The sequence below is a fragment of the Triturus cristatus genome, chromosome 3_1, assembly GCF_964204655.1.
Source record: "Triturus cristatus chromosome 3_1, aTriCri1.1, whole genome shotgun sequence".
Taxonomy (NCBI): domain Eukaryota; kingdom Metazoa; phylum Chordata; class Amphibia; order Caudata; family Salamandridae; genus Triturus; species Triturus cristatus.
The window spans coordinates 716,504,512-716,525,582 of NC_140583.1; the positions used below are offsets into that span (position 1 = coordinate 716,504,512).

Consider the following 21,071-nt stretch of genomic DNA (forward strand, 5'->3'; position numbering starts at 1 on the left):
TATTCACCCTGACTGTAGCCCAAGTTCCTCTATACTCGCTCAACGCCCAAGCGCCGAACCTGTCTCCCAGGACAAAGTGTTTCAGTACCACTTCTAAGTAAGGCCAATGTACCCTGTTGAAGGACTTCTCCGCATCAATAGAGAAAAGCATTGACTCACGTTAGAAGTGGATTGCCTTGCCAATGAGATGAAGGATCCGCCTAGTATTGTCTGAGCTCTGTCTGCCAGGAATAAACCCAGATTGATCAGGGTCTACCAATCCAGATATAAAAGTGGCAAGGCGAGTCACAAGAATCCCTGTAAATAGTTTTGCCTCCACATTCATAAGAGATATGGGTCGATACGACGTGTACAGTCTTTTGTCTTTCCTGGGTTTTGCTATATATCCCACCAAGGCCTCCTTCATTGAGAGAAGGAGTGTACTTGAGATTGCATTGAACACCCTGGTGAGAAGAGGAGCCACCAAATTGCAGAAGGCTTTATAAAAGCAGGCTGAAAAGCCATCTGGGCTTGGAGATTTATGTGCTTCAATCTAGAGATTGCAGCGATTACTTCCTCTATCCTTATTGGGCTATCTAGGCTCAATGCTTGTTCTTCTGTCAAGCCTGCCATGTTGACCTTATCCAGGTACTCGGATATAACCTCAGGTGGGAGATCGTGTGCCAAATACAAATCTTTATAGAAGGACCCAAACTTCTCTGCCACCGCCTCATCCCCCAGCACTTCAGTCCCATCTTCCGTGAGCAGTGCCTCCACCATGTTGGCCTGCCTCTGACCCCCAACTTTGTTCGCTAGCATTCTTCCAGATTTATTCCCCCCACGTAAAATGCATGCTTAAGACGAAGTCGCGAGTAATCCATGCTATCTGGATCTAGGCCCACCAACTGTTTCCTAGTCGCCTCCAGTTGGTGCCAGACTCTAGCCCCAGTACGGTGGTGTATGCGTTCTAATTCATGCATTTGTTGTTGAAGCTGTGTACGCTTATGACACCTATCCATATTTCAGCCAAAGCGATGGTGACAAGTTCCTCTCTAAGTACAGCTTTCATTGCATACCATATCATTGCGGTCAAAGTCCCTGGGAAGTCATTGACCTCCATATACCTTCAGATTGCCCTCACTATCTGCCTTTCTACCTCCGGCCTACAGAGTAGGTTTTCCCACAGACGCCAGGAATGTGGCTTTCGATCATGGAAGGGGAGAGTAAGGTCTAACAGGACTGCCGAATGATGAGATCGGGATCGAGGTTCAATTTCCACTACACGTGTTGCTGCCAGGACTTCCCTGGAACCGAGGAAATGATCCAGTCTGGCATAGGATTTATGTGCGTGAGAGTAAAACGTATAGTCTCTAGAATCTGGGTGCATACTCCGCCAAATGTCCCTCAGTCCTAGTCCCTATAGCCCAAAGGCAACCTCCTGACTGACCTCCCTGGCTGCTCCCTGTCTCTGGGTCGAACGATCTACTTCATTATTGAATACCAGGTTTAGATCACACCCCAAGATCACCCATCTGTCTTGTGTAGTCAGGATGTCTGCTACCGCTTCTTGCAGAAACTACTCCTGCCCCTCGTTGGGGACATAAACTGACCCCAGGACAACATGGATTTGACAACCCAGGAGCTGGCTCTCAATTTCCGCTACCTTCGTCCGGACCGTCCCTTGAAAAGAGCGTGAAAAACAAAATAGCCACCCCAGGCAAGTAGGAGAAGAATTGCTGCGGGAAGACCTGGGATTTCAATCTATTGCAGTACCTGCACAACAAATGCATCTCCTAGGCAGACATCAGCCCAGGACTGTTCTTGATAAGCAAGAATTGCCCTCCTCTCTACTGGATTATTTAAGCCCTTGACATTTAAGGTCAATACCTTAAGACTGTTTGCTACTGATGCCATTATGGGAACTCAACTCTCCTCCATCTTTCCCAACCCGGCCCTCTTGCCTCTCCTCCCTCCCATTACCCCATGGGGGACCCTACACCGCTAGTATGGATTGGTATGTAAGTTGTATTTCCTGATGGGTACCCAATAACTTTCTCCAAAACCGTAACAATCAACACCAAAAAACCAGAGTCCCTGGATCAAAGAGGGAAAGGAAAGGACCATCCCATTACCAGTGGTGAAGTCTCTGTTTGGGGTCATGACCAAGTCCACTTGATCTCGTTCAGCCTCCCTGCCCTTCCCCCCCCACCGCCAAGCTATCCACTCAAGCCCTGTCACCTCAGGCAGGATCATTGGAGTAAGCATCCTCTGCCAGTTAGTCCAGCAGGGCCTTCCTTTCAGATATCATGGTTGCTTGGTCCGGACAGGACCCCATCCGGCCGAAGGGGATCCGTCACCACCTCCAGCTGCCATTTCCTCCAGGGCTGTCAAGCAATGTCCCCTGTCATGGCTTCTCAGGAGTCTCTATCTGTAGCAATGCACACACCACAGACAGGGAGCGAATTTGATGGAGCTGGTCTTCCAACGAAAAAATCAGTGGGCAGGGATGCCCCAAAGAGTAGGCCCTTTTTTTTTGCATAAGTTGTTAATGGCCGGATGAAACTCTCTCCGCTTCTGAAGTGTGGAGGCCACCAGATCTTGAAACAGATGGAGAACCTGGCTACGGTATGACATTGATGGCATTTCTCTTGCTTTCTTCAGGATTCACTCTTTCAGAGTGATGTTATGTACGCAGATCAGGATGTCTAATGATCTAGGCGATCTGGGACCCCGGCGACCCACTCTATGGGTCCTGTCCAGATGGATCTCTGATGCCTGGATGTCTCCCAGGATTTAGGCAAAGAGCTCTGCAACATAGGTCTCGATATCGCCACCCTCTACTTTACTTGGGTCCCGCCTAATTAGAATATTATTTAATCTGGAGTGGTTTTCTAAATCCTCCGTGTATACTTGCAGATCTAATTGTTGATCTGTTAGACAACTTATTTCTTGTTGCAATTGCACAATCTCCTCGTCATGCAAGATTTCATGTCCTTCGATGGCGTCAACCCAGTCCCCGATATCCATCACCTCCTTGCTTATTGACTGTAGTTCACTTGTAGATCCCGCTTCACCACCAAGAGGTCATCTCTAAAACCTGAGGATAGGGCCTCTAGATAAGGACGAGTGACTGGGTCCTCCAGATCCTCTGTTGCAGGTGAGACCCCCGCACAAGGCCGCCTGGGGCTCGCCTTCTTGGGAGCCCAACTGCTTCAGTAACATGTCTTTAATTGAGCCAACTTTCTTGGCTCTTGCAGATGCCATCCTCTCAGGACCGCTGAAATCAGACCCACAAGAAGCTGTAGGTGGGTAGCCTTGTGCCCAGGGCTGAGATTCGCTATGCGCCTGGCCATGCTCCAACCTCACATATGCTGCACCTACTGCGGTCCTCAATTCAACCAGAGGATACCGATTCAATCTCCCCTGGTGATAGCCTTGATATCTCCAGCCTGCCGCTGCAGATAAATGAAGTACCCAGTGCCTCCTACGTCGAGGGCCATCTTGGTGACTCTCTCGGCCTCTTTCTATTACTTTGGTGATTCGGGGGGCTCACCCCATGTCTGTTCCTGTCAATAGCAGGGGTCTCAATCGCCTTCCTGCTGCTTTCACTTCCTGCTTCTTCAATATGGGACCTGCTACGGTCAATGGCATCTTCCCCTCAGGGTCTACTGCATCCAGGGGTTCTGCTAGGGCCTTCTGCTCCCCTAGCGCTATCCACCATCGCCGCACCCGGGCTCATCAATCTTCACTACTGGTTGACGGCTTCTTACTTGACATGTGCTCTTGATGTGGCGTCACCCGCCATCCACCACGCTGCTCCATACACTCTGAATCCCCGAGTTTTCCCTAGGTGTCCAACCGTCTGCCCGGGTCCCAGTGGAAGGCACCCAACCCCCACGAATACTCGCTCACGCGTGGGACCTGGAGTACACCGCTGTGAGACTTTCTGCAGAAGTAGTATTGTAGTCTGCTTGGCACACCGACCTCTCCACTCAGGCTCTCCTCTTCTCGAGGCGGGTCACGAGCACGTCAGCTTACTGCTTTGCTGACCGCTTTGGGCCTCCTCGCTGCCAGGCCTTCTCCTTTTCAGCTCTCACTGCAACTTTTGGCCTGGGTCTGCCCGTCTAGGCCGCCCGCCAGGCACAGGCAGCCCAGCCGTCATCCCAAAGTCACTCGGGCTGCAGTTCTAGTCTCCTGGCAGGATCAGGCCTCTCGCAGACCCCGAGGGCAGTCCTCATCTCTTGCCAGTGTTGTCCAGCCTGCAGCGTCACTGTCAGGTGGGGCTCCGCGGCCTCTCAGCCCAGATCCAGGCCGCTTCCTACTCGCTCAGGCTCCTCGCGAGAAACCAGCACAACACTCTCCAAGCGGGTCCGCTGTGACCCAGCCACCCCGCCAAGTGTTCCTCTCTCCGGGGGAGTTCTAGAAGTAAGGCGGCGAGGAAGGTCTTGCTGGGTCGGGACGGAGAGACGGAAACCCACGTCTTACTCGATCGCCATCTTGGCCATGCCCCCTCATTTAAAAGTGTTATCTTTAAATGTGTTTGCTGGCTGTCATCAGTGTAACAAGAAGAGATGGTTGGGCGTCCTGGATAGTTGGTCCTGAAGATTCGCATTGACAGGCATCACAGGCTGTCATTGCTATAGCATAGAGTGCAAATCTTGCATTTCCTGTTGTCACTTTCTGTTGCTGTAGCACGGACATCAGGTCTTCACCGGAGCTTTGCATTGATAGGTAGTTGTGAGTGGCAGCATCTCAAAGTGAAGTAGCCCATTCGTGGAGGTGAAGAGCACAAACTTCAGGTGCCCTATTACGTAAAGGGGGCTGTTGATGCGCTTTCTGACAGCTTCTTTACCTCTATACCCTGTTGCGATAGTGGTGGCCCAACATGTGTGCAAGCGCTCTCTGTTACACAAGGAACCAATTAAGCATCTGCGGCCCTTTCGGTAATACCAAAGTGCCCAGAGGGCACACAAATCGGACGCAAATGCCAGTTACGCCAAATGCACTTCTGTGATAGGGGCCCAGGATTCCACCTTTTCTTCTTGGGAGGAGTTGAAGCAGGGCTCAGGCAGGTCCAGTTGCACGTCCAGGAAGGTCCAGTTACAGCAGGTTAACTGAGCAGTTGCAGGCAGGCCTATGTAGCTTGTCCCTGTAGCTAAAACAGGAGGTCAGCCAACTGACCCTGGAGTCACCGAGGTTATGAGATGAAGGTAAACAGGTCCAGTCTTCCTTCTCAGACTGCAAGAAAGTCCTCAGGCAGCAGAGCAGAACTCTATCATTCCTTCTTTTGTAATGTCCACAAGTCTAGGAGTGTTCTCCTGAGTGGCTCTGGAGGTCACATATTTATACCTGGTGCCAGCCTTGTGTGTAGGGGGACACCCTGTCCTACCCCACATTTGGTTCTGGAAAGTTCTTCCCTTCCCATGCCAAGGCTCCAAAACACCTGGGTTGACAAAACGTTGGTGTCAGTTTCCTTCCTGTGTGCTGGAGTTAAGCCTTTTGAAGTGCAAGTGGGGCGGGGCGCAGCTTTCCCCTCAACCACCCTGGCAGGGTGCCCTATCTTGCCCACACCTAGTCCTCTTTGTGTCACTGTCTGAGAGGAATACACAAACCCCAGCAGCAGAGCCATTCACTGTCATATGGACCAGGTCACTGGCAGAAAGCACAAATGATTAGGAACAAAAAATGCCAACTTTCAGAATTGGGACATTAAAGAGGATTTTAAATTACAATTATTTGAGTCTAAACAGCTTGGGCCCGATTCACAGAACTAACTTAAGACAAAATCCTAAACTTCCTACTTTTGGTATTCACAGAAGTTAGGATTTTCTCTTAAGTTTGTCTTAAGACAAACTTAAGACAGTCTTAAGACTGACTTAAGACAGACTTAAGACCAACTTAAGACAGACTTAAGACAGACTTAAGACAAACTTAAGACAAAATCCTAACTTCTGTGAATACCAAAAGTAGTAGGTTTAGGATTTTGTCTTAAGTTAGTTCTGTGAATCGGGCCCCATATCTCTATTTGCTCCCAATCCAAAGTTAGCATACTTTTAACTGTGATAAGGTAACCCAGTGTTAGTCAAATGGAAAGAATGCCCTTACAACAGTGAAAAATTACTTAAGAAGTTTTTTATTGCCGGGACAAGTCAAACTAAAATACCCATGTCCTAGTTTTTAAATATAATACACCTTACCCTATGAGTCTTTTAGGCCCTACTTTGGGAGTGACTTATGTGTACTAAAAAGGAAGGTTTGGGCCTGGCAAAAGGTTTATTTAGTCAGGTCCAAATGTCAACTTAAAACTGCACTATAGGCTGCAGTTGCAGGCCTGAGCCAAGTTTTAGAAGGCTACATTAGTAGGTGGCACAAAGAGGTCCTTTAGAAGCATTTTACTTTCAGGCCCAGGGTACCTCTAGCACCATATACTAGGGACCTACAAGTAAATTAAATGTGCCAATCAGGTGTTAGCCAACTTTACCATGCTCTTTGGCCCCGGTTAGCAGTTGTAATGTGCCGAGAGTACTAAAGCCAACAACAATAAATCCAGCAAGACAATAAGGGAAAACAGGAAGGGTGAAGGAATCCAGCAACACGGGAAGGGGACAGGAAAAAGGTTTGGGGAAATACCACGTCAAGGATGGCAATTCTAACAACTTACAGTTGCAAAATCGAACATGTGAGCAAAATTACTCTTAACGCAACACCAAAAAATGAGAGTGGAGTAGGCCTAGATGGAGCTACTGGAGTTTCATGCTGCAGAATTCCATGGAGTTACCAATTTTCAGTAAGAGTCTGCGGAGTTCCGTGAGCGGGAGGAGTAGGCAGTGCATGCTTTATTTGGTTGCTGTTTCTATATACTTATTTAAGAGTTCTTTTTATTGTATTTTAAAAGAGCAAACATTCACAGAAATACAGAACAGAGCCACACTGTTCCACCTTACAAACTTACTGGCAGGCTTACCATTAACAAAATAATCACATACAATGTTGTTACTCAGAGCAAGGATTGCGTTGGCGCAGGCTGTTTCTAAATTCGTAATACACAAAGTAAGCGAGAAATATTCCTAGCTTAGTGAGGGGCCGAGAGGAACTAAAGAGGGGAGTGCACCCTCCCGTGTTGTAACACTGTTTCACCAAAAAGTACTCCCCTGATTCACTAACCACTGATACGTGGTGAAGTCTCCTCGAACAATCCCTGAATTATCATTAGGTGAAAAACCCTATGTGAAGCTACCGCTGGAACGCCACTACTGAGTGGGAAAGGAGACACATCCTTTTGTTTTATATTCCCTTACACACCCTAGTGGTGTCATGCTTCATCATCGGGACACCCTGACGTCTAGAAGTCAGGGTGGGCTCGACCATCTTTCAGGGAGCACTTAAGGAGATGTTTTTGGCCAGGGGGATAAAGATTAAAAGTCCACAGACAGATCCCGGTTTCCCTTTATTCTTGGATCTGTGAGGGATAATAAAAAACAGAAAAATCGGTCGGTAGGGATTTTATGGTCCTTGGACCCTATAGCCAACATGTTTCAGTCCGCTATTGCCCCATAAAGGGTGCTGGACTTTCTTCAGGGCGGGACTGGGTGCCCCCTGGAATCAGAAGTAGAAGAGAATTTCCCTATACTACTTTATATAAGGGCAGGTAGCTGTTCCTTATTTATCACAACATTCTAGTAGAAATTGTGGAGAGGGTAATTAAATGTGCTCTACTCAGAAATCACTTTGTATTTATTCTTTTATACCATTTGTTATTGTATAAAACTATGTCCCTTGCCCAGGTATAAAAGGGTTATTTGGGTATACCCCTGTTGATTTTGACTTACTACAGTATAAAAGCCAAAAAGGTTGAAGATCAATCACAGAAACCCTAAAAGCATATATTATGTCTAGTTCTGAAGTCCACGGAGTTTGAACAAGGACAGGTGTAATGTGCAGCAGTGTCGTCTGTCGTCACTGCCTTAATTTATAGCACTACTAGCTGTTGTCGAAGGAAGGAATACACTTATGTCACAAATCCTCTCTCCATGCTCTGAAATGTTGGTCAGGCGCTAACCCTCAAGAGCATGCAGCTTCTTGGGAGAACACAGGCACTAAAGAAGCGTTATCTTGAACAGGGAAAGCGTAATTCTCCAAGTGGGTATTTTTGTGATCTTGGGCAAGTCGCTGTCCACTCTAAAATGCATTCTTGGGGGCTTATTTACAAGGCTCTTGTGCCACCTTTGCGTCATTTTTAACATGGGAAAAGTGACGCAAAAGTGGCGCAAGGGGCTTGTAAACCTGCCCCTTGGGATTATGGGGCGTCATTCCCCACTTTTCTCGGCACGCTTAGGAAAAGATTAACTTGCATGAATTAATTTTGGGGGTAATTACTTCTCCCTGGGATATGGTACATGATCGAAGCTGTAAACTCCTCTCTACTGTCCTCTTCCTAAACTGGTAGACTGATATTTTATATTTCCTGTGATATTCAGGGCCGATGATGATTCTATCCTCCCTAGTGCTTAGCTTGTGCTGCGCCACGGTCCACAAGCGGCAAATTAAAGTTTGCATGGAAGTAGCCTAGTCTCAAATACGTTTCCATTCGTGACTCCGTTTCATGATTACTCACATGCACAATGCAAACAGGGCACAACAATACACTTGCCTAGCACAACAAGGGTCCTGGAGGACAGACGGGTGCCCCAAGGCCCACGGGAGGCGGCAGCATTAACACGGCAAGCAGAAGAATGTGCAGGATTCAGGAAGGTTAATGCCGAGGGGCTCATCTCCTCCACGAGCAGGAGATAGAGTTTGGGACTATCCAACTGGAGCAGAAGCTCATGAGGGCCAAGCCACCTCACTCAAAGCCTGGGCTATGGAGTGCTATGCGAGCATCAGAGTCAATCACATTTCACACAGGCTGCCGAGACGCGAAACAGACAGAATCAACAGCATGCCGAGAGATGGTGTTTCCTCCTCTGCTTCAAAGTCACACACAAGCCTGCACATTAATGCATGCGCAGATAGGACTTCAACTTCTGTTCACGCTCTTTCCACTCTCCTTGTTGGAGAGGAGCAGTCCCCATGCAGTGGTTGGCAGAGTGTTTGCCAAACTCTGCACTCCAAGCGGAGCAGTAAGACTCATCTAACTCTGCCACCGGAGCAGAGTTTACTGCTCACCCCTAGAGTCGAGACACTTTTAGGTTCAAAATCCCTCAGGGAGTAAAAATCACATGTATGGCCTATACAATACTTTGGTGCTCTAACAAATGTGATTTATTTTGCCTCTGGTGTTCTTGGGGCCCTATGCTCCAGAACCCGCAACAGAAAACCAAGGGGCATATCAGCAACAACCGGCGATAATTATCGCTAAGCGCACTTAGCGCTAGGATAATTATAGCCGGCTAACGTGGATTTTTATCACTGAGATAGCGTGCTATTAGCAACGCTTATCTCAAAAGCGATGAAAATCCTAGCGCTAACTGCCTAACGTGAGATTATCGCTGGAAACCACAAATCTCACAAAATGTGGCGTTAGCTTGTTGATAGGGCCCCACAAGCTTAGCCATGATATTCACCTTCCATAGGATATCATGGCTAAGTCAGTCCTGAAGCAGGCGTAAGGAAAGTAGCGATAACAGGGGTTATCGCTACTTTTCTTGCTGCTATGCTTCATAGCGTGGGGCTTGATGATAGGAGAAATGTCGCTTAGCGACATTTCTCCTGTCATGTCAGATCAGGAACGTCCACTTTCCATCTCATTAGAGATGCAAATCTGGGCGTTAAGAATTTGTGCGCTAATGCAAGGTTTCACGCGTTAGCGTGACCTTGCTAATTAGGCAATAAAATTATCTCCGCTTTTCGGCCGAAAACGGCCGCAAAAGCGGCGATGATTTTCTATCGCCGCCTTGTAAATATGCCCCCAATGTAAATATGCTTTTTAGCACTTGACTCTCAGAAAATCAAAGTTGAAAAACCCAAGGCTTACTCCCGAGGGAATGCTGCAGGCCAGAGACACAGAACTTAGCAAAGCAAAAAACAACACTGAATAAATTTCTGTCCCATCAGAGCTTTGTGTTATGAAAATGAAAAGTACCTCATTACTCACACACTACTAAATACTGTGTAAAAATTTACAAAAAGGAAGGTGGAATTTCCTATAGTGACACCCTCTAACAGACCTCATGACTAATAAGGGGTGCACAGTACAGAAAGGTCCCACACTGACATAACTCTCTAAAGTACCCTGACCACAAGCACTGGAGGGACCTTAAACTGTCTCCATGGGAACTGACCCTCCGAGGGGATCTATAACATCATAAACCACTTGACGTGGTGTGGATTCTCTCAACCAGAGACCTAGACGACCGCCGGGCAGCCAAACAGGCTACAGAAATCCAGCCCAATTGGGCCTTTTTCAATGGTGATTTTGTCATTGTTTTCCTGGTGGTTTGCTCCGGCAGCCAGGAGAGTGGTTTTAGGACTTCCTAGCCTCTAGATTTTCACTAGACTTTTTGTGCTTTGTTTAAAGCTGCTCTGCCTGTGATGAGGGAGACCTCAGTGACAGCACCTCTGCAATATTTTGTGGCCTAGAGCCTCCCAGAAGCAGCACTCCACACCTCTCAAGGCAAACCACACTATCTGCCTCCACTCCCCAGCTCCCACAGCCACCTCTTTCAGGATGAATATGTATCTAGAAGCAGCCTGCATTACCCTCTCCTGGTGTTGCTTTGGGCGTTCCCACACAACATCCATGGAACCTGTCTTGTAGATACAGCACTTTTCTACCCTTTTCTTAGGATGCAGGGCAGCGCAGCAGGTAGGCGTGCTGCACTGCTGTGCGTCAACATATTGCATGTGAGGTCCATTATTTGCAAGCGATCTGCCCTTCACTGTTTTCTGACTTAGGCAATGGGCATCGTGACATAACAATTCAACTGTATTCATGCACCATAGTACAGTTGCTGTTTCATTTTCATATTACAGGTGAATAGTCATGTAATAGAATCAGCGACAGGCTTTTATACAGTTACTACAACTTCCATATATTATAAATACATGCAAAATTGATATTCTGTTATAATTCGCTCGTACATCTTAAAATATTAATAAACGTCTTGTAGTTCAAGAGCCTGGTATCGGAATATAAACCACATCAGGCAATGAAAGTAATTAACGTTTACATTCATGCAGTTATCTGCCTTTTAAATTTATACAGCATTCTACCTGGTCTAAGGCTTAGGGAAAAAAATCATATCATTGTGAAGCGCAGAAAAGTATTACAACTAAACTACTAACTTCAGTCCTAAACCCTAACCTTAACAACCACCACAAGCCTCATACTCTGACCCTAACGCTAACCCTACTCCTCAGACTACGCTTTGACCCCAATGACGTTCTCTATGCTTTACATTTTATTATTGTTTGCTGTGTACCCATTTTGTGGGAATGCATTGTTTTCATGCATGAAATTAGGAGCTTTGAATTATTGCTCTCTTTTTTAGGGGGAAAAGTGGCGCCCTGGATTGTTGCTGTTTTCGCCGCCCAGCTCCTGTCAATCTGCAATTAATGACACGCTGTAATTACAGTGCACAGCGTGGACGTGGCTGTAATTGTCCTAAAGGATTGCCTGCAGCAGGTCAGGTACCTGCTCTTCCGTGACCGGGAGCCCTGAGTGGAACAATGGGAGGATTCAAGTTTGACATGTGTAATGGCGTGTGCTTGACGGACCCGTGCGTTCGTCCAACACCTGGGACTAGCCTTTGAAGGACGCCCCCTCATTGTTTGACCTGTTGGAGGCATGAAAGGTGGCAACGGGGGCAGGGGAAGCCCTGCCTCTCCAGTACATTGGACACCCCGCCAGTCGTCCAGTCTATAAAGCTTTAGCCTCAGTGTGGGCTAGATTGGGAAGTCTCCAGCTCTCTGTGGAACGGAAGCCTCCACAGTATGCATTGTGCAAAGGGGGTCCAAGTGTTGGCGTGGGTCCTCCTACTATGGACGACTCTCCTCCATAAGGATGGTAAGTGAGACTGCCGCCATCTTGTTGATATCTGTATACAGAAGTCAGGCTTCTGCCCAAGAAATCTTGCCTCTGAAGAGTCACCCGTTTAACAATGTGTAAGCTCAGTGCTAATGCTTCTGAAAAGAGGAATAGGTTCAACATCCGGCAGGATAGTTACACCCTTTCACCTTGACGGTTCTGGATCATCTGCTTCAGAGCCTTTCAGAGTGAAAATATCTCTCCCTGAAAAAATAACAAAATCCATTGAGGGTTCCAAGATGAAGCTAAAGGTACAGTACAAAAAGGAAAGCCACTGACCCCAGGCATATCCATTCAACACTGATGCCATTGGTGCTGCCAAATGGGAAGCAATATTACTTTACATTAAATATGCCATAGAGTGAAAAAAATAGTTTACAGTTGTGAGGAAACTTTCTGTTTCTGAAATGCAAGGTCTAGGTTCCATATCCCTGTGAAGTTGATATATATATTCTGAAAAGAGTGAGTTCTGCACAATGAATGTGACGCTGATCATTTCAGAAGGAAATATGTACAGCCCCTTTCTTCAGAACAGGGAAAGACTACGGCCTTTCTAAGCTGTGTGCCAAAGGTTGGGATTGGGCATGAGCAGAGAGTGGTTGTAGGTGGCATACTGACCTCCTGTTGAGTCTACTGGGTACATGTGCCATGGAAGGACGAGGTGGACATAGAACAGCAGCATTGTCCTTCCAAAGAACCATCCACGACCTCTTCAACCACGACCTCTTATCACTCCCCAGTTATGGTGATTATTAAAAATCATAGATCAACGCCACTTGTAGCGTGGTCTATGTAAGGACCAGCCATATTTGCAACCTGAGATTGAAAATCCAGATATCTTTCAAGCTACTACACATAGAAAACATGCTACCATAGCTGGGCTCACTGGTGTTCTGCATGGTTTTCTGTTTACATTTGGAAGAAATGATAGCACAGCTTTTTAAAGATCTAACTGGAGAAAATGTGTGCCTTTCGTAGTACTTTAAGCACTATCCAAGAAAAGCTGACACCTGGCAACAAGTGCATGAATTTTAAAGCAGGACGGTCTAGAGCACTTTTTTTGTGGGGTTCACAGACCAATAATTTTACAGAGTCTACAATAATGGCAGACCACGGTATAGAGGAGCTTAGTAATCTGTCAACAAACTACCCCAGACTCCATCAAATGGAACACCTATAGCCCTCATATCTGCCAAAGGACTCTCTGGTGTTTTTCTGTACAATAAAAACAACCAGCTAACAAACTGAAACACACCCATCATCATTCCTCAAAACCACGACTCATGAATCCCTCCAGCCCTACGAGGCACAGTCATCACTAACCAACCCAAGGAGCCTTCCTCACCACCATAAAAATGCAAACCAAACGATTGCACTCATGAACAAATATCACCAAGGCCAAGCCAAAACCAGTAATTCCTCCCCTTGAGTCAATCTTCTCTTCTTCGAAAAAATAATTGCAAAAGGAGCTACTCTCCAGCACCACGCCCACGTACACAAATACCACCTCCTCAATAATTGCCATCTTGGATGCAGACATATGGGGATTAAGGGAGCAGGACATGACTGGTCCCACTAATTCTTCATGGACAAATAACTATATATACAAATGGCCAGCTCCATATCACCCTTTGTCCTAGTCACATGTCGATGAAATCAGGGCTTTATCTTCTCACTCATAGGCCATCATTTACAAGAAGCCTGCGCTGTCGGAGCATCACTTCATATGACGATCCGGTTGTGCAGGACTCTGAATCCTATCTATGAAGAAACACAAAGCCACCCTGCGCGTCTTTGCATGGTCTCAAATATAAGGAGTAAGGCAAGCCAGCGCAAAGCGTTGCATTGTCTTAATCTGCATTAGGAGCGCGTTACATGGGCTTTGCTGTGGGTGTTCCCACGCAACACCCATCGGTTTTGACTCTGCCCCAGATTTACAACATCACGTAAATCTGGGGCAGCACCAAAAATGTCCATCTCACCAGAGCAGGCGTAATTAAGAGAAATGTTTACATTTCTCCTCGTTGTTTCCTCTATCTACGTGTGCTGCATCCTGCAGCACACAAGAAATGAGGAAAACACCTCTTGTGATTGTTTTTGTGCAGTAAAGTGTGTGTGTTAATGACTTATACCACTGTGAAAATCTTCCCAGTTTCATCTCTTGTGTATATTTTCTTTCTTTCTGTCAGTACTTTCAAATTTACAAAAAGTGATAGATAACTTTCAACAAAGTACTCATTATTTCATAAATAATGTTCCAGTACTGCAAACAGTGATTTACATCACACAGTACCTGCAGCAGCCGCGGTCCGTGCAGGTGACAGCAGTGAGGCGGAGGGCCGTGTATGGGGGGATATCAAGGGACAATGCTGAGGGAAAATGAACATTATTTATTCAATTTTTCCTCTGCATCGTTCCTCGAAATCCCCCTTAACCGGCCCCACCATCCCACCGCTGTTACCTGCTCGGACCGCAGCTGACTTGCAGCACTTTCTTTCTGCTAACTGTGCTGTTCCTGAAAATATAATGCTTTCTCTGTATAGTGGCGTATGTTCAATAAAGGTAAACAGGAATGCTGTGCAAAGCAGGATCTGAGGGACTGTGCTCATTCTCTCGTATTTTAATATCCTTCTAGCTGAAGCCAACCAATGCTATGACGACGAAGACGAATCCGAAGATTCAGGGATGAGGTCATTAGACTCTCCATATTTCACTTTTGGTGAGTGCTGCACAATGTGGACTTTTCTCTCTGTGGGGCCATTTCCTTGCTGGCAGCCATTCCAAGTGGCGTAGCTAGCTCTACTGCCACCCGGGGCGGCTCCTGAGTTTCCCGCCTGAAGCAGGTAAGAGCAGAGGGGGTGGCTGACAGACGACTTGCTCCTTGGGGGGTGGCTTTCGGCATACGACTTGTTCTCAGGGGGGAGGGGTGGTAGTCGACAGACACAACTTGCACACTTTCCCTTCCCCCTAAAAGAGTGCCACCCCCAACCCCCTCCCTGGCGACACCATTGGCCATTCCCATTAACTAGGCCAAAATGAGCCTGCTGATGTCCTGAAGTATCGCTGCGGTCAGGTGGGGACTGGTTCCATGGGCACTGAATCCTGACTGGTCAGTGCTTCTGAAGAGGTGATGGTCAATCACATGCCAGATACTGGCTTGTCCCATAATCTACCTGTTCAGCGCCAGCTGCGGCAGGGTTGCCATTGGTCTTGAGCTTTCCCGAAGTTCACCAAGAACTGATTGTACTGAAAATATTCACAGCAATGCAATACATAGCACAACACTACACCGATTTAGATATTCATCTTGTAGGAGTTTTGTAGGTGACGTGTAGGTGTTCACAACTATAGGGCTATTGTCATGTGCAATCATGTATTTTAGAACAGGTGTGAAGGAACACAAATACTGAACATCAACAGGGAAGACTATGTCAAGGTATTTTTTAACCACGCTAAGAGGATCAGCCACTGTCTTCCTTGAAGGGAACATTTACTATTCTAGATTCCAAAACCACTTGGATTGCCAAGTACCTGGCGTAGTTCTCTCTAGCGTAACTGGTGTAATTCTCTCGAGCATAATTACTAGTAATTACTGCAAAATTACTCATAATTATGAGTAATTGTGTTTGAAGCATAATCCAGCATACAGCTCTATTTTCTTAATAGACCCTTGTATTCAAAATGGGCACAAGGATGCATTTTCCGCCAAACAAAATAGCACTAAATGCTACAGGACATGAACAGCAGTAGCCAGCAGCCGCTCTCTCTCTAGTCATTTTTTGTTCCTTTGCTGCTGCAGTAGAATTTGTGCCCCAAATGACTCTTAATTAACCAAGATTTCATATTCGCACAATTTTGTAAGAGTAATACATAATAACTGAAATTAAACCTGAGTAGTTAAAATTTCTCTTTAGCCTAGTCATGACGAAGTATTTCAGCGCTAAAATATGTGTACTTTTAAAAATGTAAAAAAGTTTAAACGTAATAAAGAGCGACACTAATAATAGACCAGTCCCCTCGCAGAGAGGAAACATTGTACACTGTATCTCCTTGGCACTAATATTTGAGACGGTCTTATTTTGTCAGACTTTGACCCACAGCGAAGAAGAGAGAAGAGCACGGCTGTCCGTTTCCCAAAATATCATGGGTAGTGGAAGTGACATCATGCCCTCATAGCATGATAGGAAGCACATCACAGGAAGTGACATTGTTAAAGCTACACGAACAGCATTAGGTGAAGGATTAACCAAATCGGAAACCACTGCTAAAGCTTACAAATGTCTATATGTGTTACTACTTACACATTAGCTATTGTATTGCCATGATGTACTAGAAGCACAGCTATGATATGCCGGGGTGTACACATCATGTAAAGAGGTGCATACGTTATACGCTTAACATAGTCTTATGCAGTTACAGCCTAAAGTGCTCCAGCACCACCCCTGCACTCCTCCCCCACAAATTTCCAGGTAATGTCAACTAGCCACTCTGAGTCGTCATATGCACCGTCATGTGCTGCTCCACAGATGCTGGTACTTAGATGAGAAGAGTTGTTTGAGCCCCTTAGATCTCAATATGGTTAGGCACAGCCTCAAATGTCCAACAGATGGATCCTCTCCATGGATGATCCAGGCCTTATTGACTGCTCAGTGCACCCACCACATATGCAAATATTGATTAAAACACACAGGCCTGATATATGTGTTGGTGCAGAGGGAGCTCTGTCACAACGGTTATGGAGTTCCCGCCTTATTGTTTATAAACTCAGACGGACCCTAGTCTGATAACTTCTCTGTTGTGTTCAAACTTCTCTAGTGGAGTATTGGCCATCAGAGGTTTCGCTGTATGTCTCCCAACCTAATTTAGATGGGCCAACATGCAGGCGTTTTCAATGTCTGCTACTGCCAGGAAAAGCCTGGTGGTAAAGGGCACTGAAAAGTGGTCAATGCCACCCACGCCATGGGAGGGTACTCGCGTGGTGAGGGGGGATTTATTTGAATTCTTATTTTTAAACTGTAAAAAAAGAGAACATTTGTCCTATAGCTCCGTCACGTTGATGAAGCTATACATCAAGCTCACACTGCATTGACAGGTACTGTTGTGATGGCGGTGCCTGTCAATGCTTGAAATACCTGCTAGGCCAGCAGAAATGTCAAAATTTGGTGGGCGGCACCTCCGTCAGGGTGACTGAATAATTTGCTCCACTGCCCTTGCGGAGGATGTGCAGTCTGCAAAAAATTAAATCAAGCCCGCAATGTAATTTCCACATGCACTCGTTTTGCTCGAAATGCTCAGTGCAGCTTCCGCTTGCACCGTGGTAACCTCAAATGTCCAGCACATCGTGAGAAGGTTCAGATTCAGATTTCCAGTGAAGTATTTCCTTGAGCGGGTTTAGTTTCAAGTACCAAGTGCAGTGCCCTATTGCATAGGGGATTCTGATAAATTTACTTACAAATTGTGGAAAAACATCATCTTTATTTCAGTCTAACATTTCTTTTCTAAAGCCTTGCTACGATGGTCCAGTTCCCTCAATTGAAGCAAGTCAAAACTACAATTCCCACAACGGATTAGTTTAATGAAAACCAAGGATTCGAACGTGGTGGCCTGCCAACTAAGGCCAATCCGGGAAGCGTTTTGCAGTATTTGATCTATAGGAGTGCCACCAGAAAAGGATTAAAACAAGAAAGTCTACAGGACTGTTGCAGGTTATAGAGAGCAAATTAAGGGGATTTGTCAGAATAGAGTCACACCAGAGCAAAGAGGGCACATCTGCAAAGGATTTTTAATAGCAAAGAGTACTGTGGAATGCACAAAAATGCACTTCTGATTTGCATGCTTGGAGAGTGGGGAGGCATGGCATCTTTGCCCATTATGGAAGGATAATGTTTGGCATTAGAATGTTTTTAAAATAAGTGTGTGTGGAGCAAGGAATTTGGGCTTCCCCTTAAATCTGTCAAGTGGTGCACTGCCCCCTAGCTCTTTTCTTGTCTACCACAGCCTTACTTAAACTAATGGTCTGCACTGAAACATTGCCGAGGGAACCACGGATGAAGGACAGCATTGTCATTCCAATCCCACGTTTCACTGACTGTGGTTATCAAACAGAAGGATTTTGCTTTGGATCCATTATTCATATCAACCTATTACATTCCCCACGAGTCCTGCATACTCAGCTGAGTGACTCTGTTTTCCCCATACTGACCTTTGTACACTCTGCTGCACCAATACAGGGCTGTGCAAAATCCCCTCTGTCCCAGTGATATGTTGTGCTCAATTAGCAGCCCTTACAGCCGCTGTGAAATATCAGCTACCACATACTTTCCTGTTAGCAATATTAACAAAAAGGGTGAGTGCAGCCCACAGCCCTAGGGTTGGCCTACATTGGAAGCCTTCATACTCATACCACCCTCCTAGAACACAGGTGCACAGTGCACTGGTCGACCAATCCGCGTGCCCATGGTTTGCAGGAGCACCTTTCATCACTTGATATCCATATTGATTTAGATAGTATGCTTCTCCTTTCCTACTGCCTACATACCTCTCCATCTCTGCTACTTCATCTACAGGACTCAGCAATTTCTTCCATGTGCCCGAGCCTGTGAGAAGTCCATAGCAGACAATTAACTGCTGCTACACAGTGTTTTCAGCCAATGGGGGGTCAGGAGGGTAGGAGTAGGCCTCTGACACTGATTTCTTCAAGATCTGCTGGTTTGAGCCCTGTTCAGGGGCGTTGCTTCCGGGTGTTGTTTGGTTTGTGACACCCCACAAATTAATGCATTCTTGGTTTGTAGTTGGGTCTGGGGGCCGAGATTCAGGTCTGATATGCCTGTGTCCAGTTTTCTACCAAGAATAAAATACATACCAGTGACCTTTAATGTATAAGAGGAGAGCGAGAGAGAGAGAGACAGCGATATCTGAAGCCATATTATACATTGTGCTCCGGGGGCGCAATAGTAATGTAATACTGATAGCGCTGGTGCACATGTTGCAGCAGCACTATATTAAGAGGGTGAATCACTTTGCCTCTCCGCTCGTGCCGCATTATGGATGCAGGTGCAGAGGTAAACATTTCCTTAGGAGGCACACTGAAAGAGCACCACAAAAAGGTGGCGTTGTGAAAGTGTGCCTCGTAAAGCCAGCCGTCTAATGGGAAAAAAAGGGGTCCCCTGAACGCTCCAGACATCCCTTTGCAGGCAGGTGAATTCACTCACTACACTCACCTGCAAGGGGATTTCTCTCCCCTTTTCAAAGTGCAGGTGGGTTGCCACCTGGAGCGGACCATGCAGGGAAGAGCGGCGGGCGGGGTGGAGGGGGACTCAACAGATGACGACGAGCGAAAATTAATTATTTAGTTAATTTTCCCAAGTCGTTGTCTGTCGACTCCCTCCCCCCCCACTCCCCCCTCACCGCTCTTTCCTGCATGGGCCACCCCTGGTTGCCATCTGCACTGGGAAACACAGAGCAATTTTTAAACAGCTGCTCCATATTTCACGTGAATGCTCTCCCCCCAGGGCAGCTTGTTTTTGCAGCTGTCCAGAGGGCAGTTAATTCTTTGTATTATGGTGCATTGTCCCTGTTTGTGCGCAGCACACCTTCTGAAAGGTGCACCAAGTCCAAAACAGGGAAAGTGCGCAGTATTCATAATACGCCCCCAGGTGACTAAATTTCAAAATGTGAAATAGGAGAACCTGAAATCAATACCAGCTTCCCTGCTTGTTGAAATTGTGTGATCCTAGACAAATATTTTATTTCACAGAGCCTCTTTTTTTGTATCATCACATATAAGAGCACTTTTAAATACTCGAGTGCACTGTACAAGCACCTCTTATGTTTAATTTAATAGACTACAATGTTGTTCAGCCTATAATAAGAATTGAGGCCACATTTAAGGTTTATGTGACTTCTGACTTGCCTCTTGGTTCATTAATAGCATTGTCGGTGAGGGCGAGCCATTAATGTTTCTAAGTTCAGGTTTAAAAACTATCACTTTCTGTCTGTGCAGTGATATAATCTTAAATACTAAGGTGAAATGCATCTGCATGTTAATGAAATACACTTTTTTGAATTTTGAAGAGATTGTATACATTTTTTATATTATCTTTGTTGCAGTGTACGTATGGCAAACATTTTCATGGCTGGGCTCATTAACAGACTCTTGGAGCCAAGATAGACTCATGGCTTGGTTCGTCCTTTTAATTTGCCTGCACGCCCTTCTCTATATGCAACTTGGGATTAGTGCAAGAGGCCATTTGTCACTTGATAAAATGATTTGTTAAATGTGAGAAGGACAAAATGGAGCCCTGCCTACTGTCACCGATTTGACAAGAAAACCATCAAGGATTCTCGTAACAGATGTGCATGTGAAATATATTTCAATCGTCCCAGGGCAGGGACTGCAGCCGCTGTGTTAACCATAGGAATGAGTTTCCAGGCAGGACTACCCGGCCCAGGTGGGACAGACAGGGACATAGTTTCCTGGGGGGTGTTTGAGATGGGGCATCCTCCAAATGTATTCTTGGCTTGGTATTTGTGTTTGGGGGCCTTAGCCAAGTCTGCTAGGTCCGTGTCTGATTCTTGTATTTTTCTCATCTCATTAAGAGTTTTTCACTTGTTCATTTTTTGGAGTGGAAACTTAAATATATATATGGTGACCAGTTTAACAAAAAATAGTACATCTGTATCCATAGAAGTACTCTTTGAATGGTTGCAAAATCACTGCTCTTTGGAATTCACAAACATTGTCAGTAGAAGGTGTGTAAAGGTGCACCAGTCTCAGGTATCCAGGCATAATGCTGACAATCAAATGATCCCAAAGATGATGGGGAGAATGCTTGCAGCTAGTCTAATCAGTGTCAATCGATCGTGGTAGCATTCCAATCCATTGTTTTTTCCCCACTGTGCCACTCTAGACAGAGGCTTCCCTAATAATAATAATCCATATTTGTAAAGCGCGAACAATCACCCATAAGGGTCTCTAGGTGCTGGGGGCCGTCGGGAAGATTAAGCAAGCTATTGCTCAGAGTCAAATGGTGCTGGGCTAATCTGCCGCCGGCGCCAGGGATCGAAC

The 21,071-nt window shown here is 46.1% G+C and overlaps 1 protein-coding gene across 1 annotated transcript in view; it reads left to right on the plus strand.

Moving 5' to 3' along the window:
• The first annotated feature begins 1,013 nt into the window (after positions 1–1,013).
• LOC146860841 (uncharacterized) overlaps positions 1,014–21,071 on the plus strand; it is a 915,295-nt gene continuing 895,237 nt past the window's right edge. Inside the window, exons 1-2 of the mRNA XM_085646176.1 lie at positions 1,014–1,149; positions 14,640–14,723. Of these exons, the coding sequence (XP_085502302.1) occupies positions 1,014–1,149; positions 14,640–14,723 (220 nt within the window). The remainder of the gene's footprint in view (positions 1,150–14,639; positions 14,724–21,071) is intronic.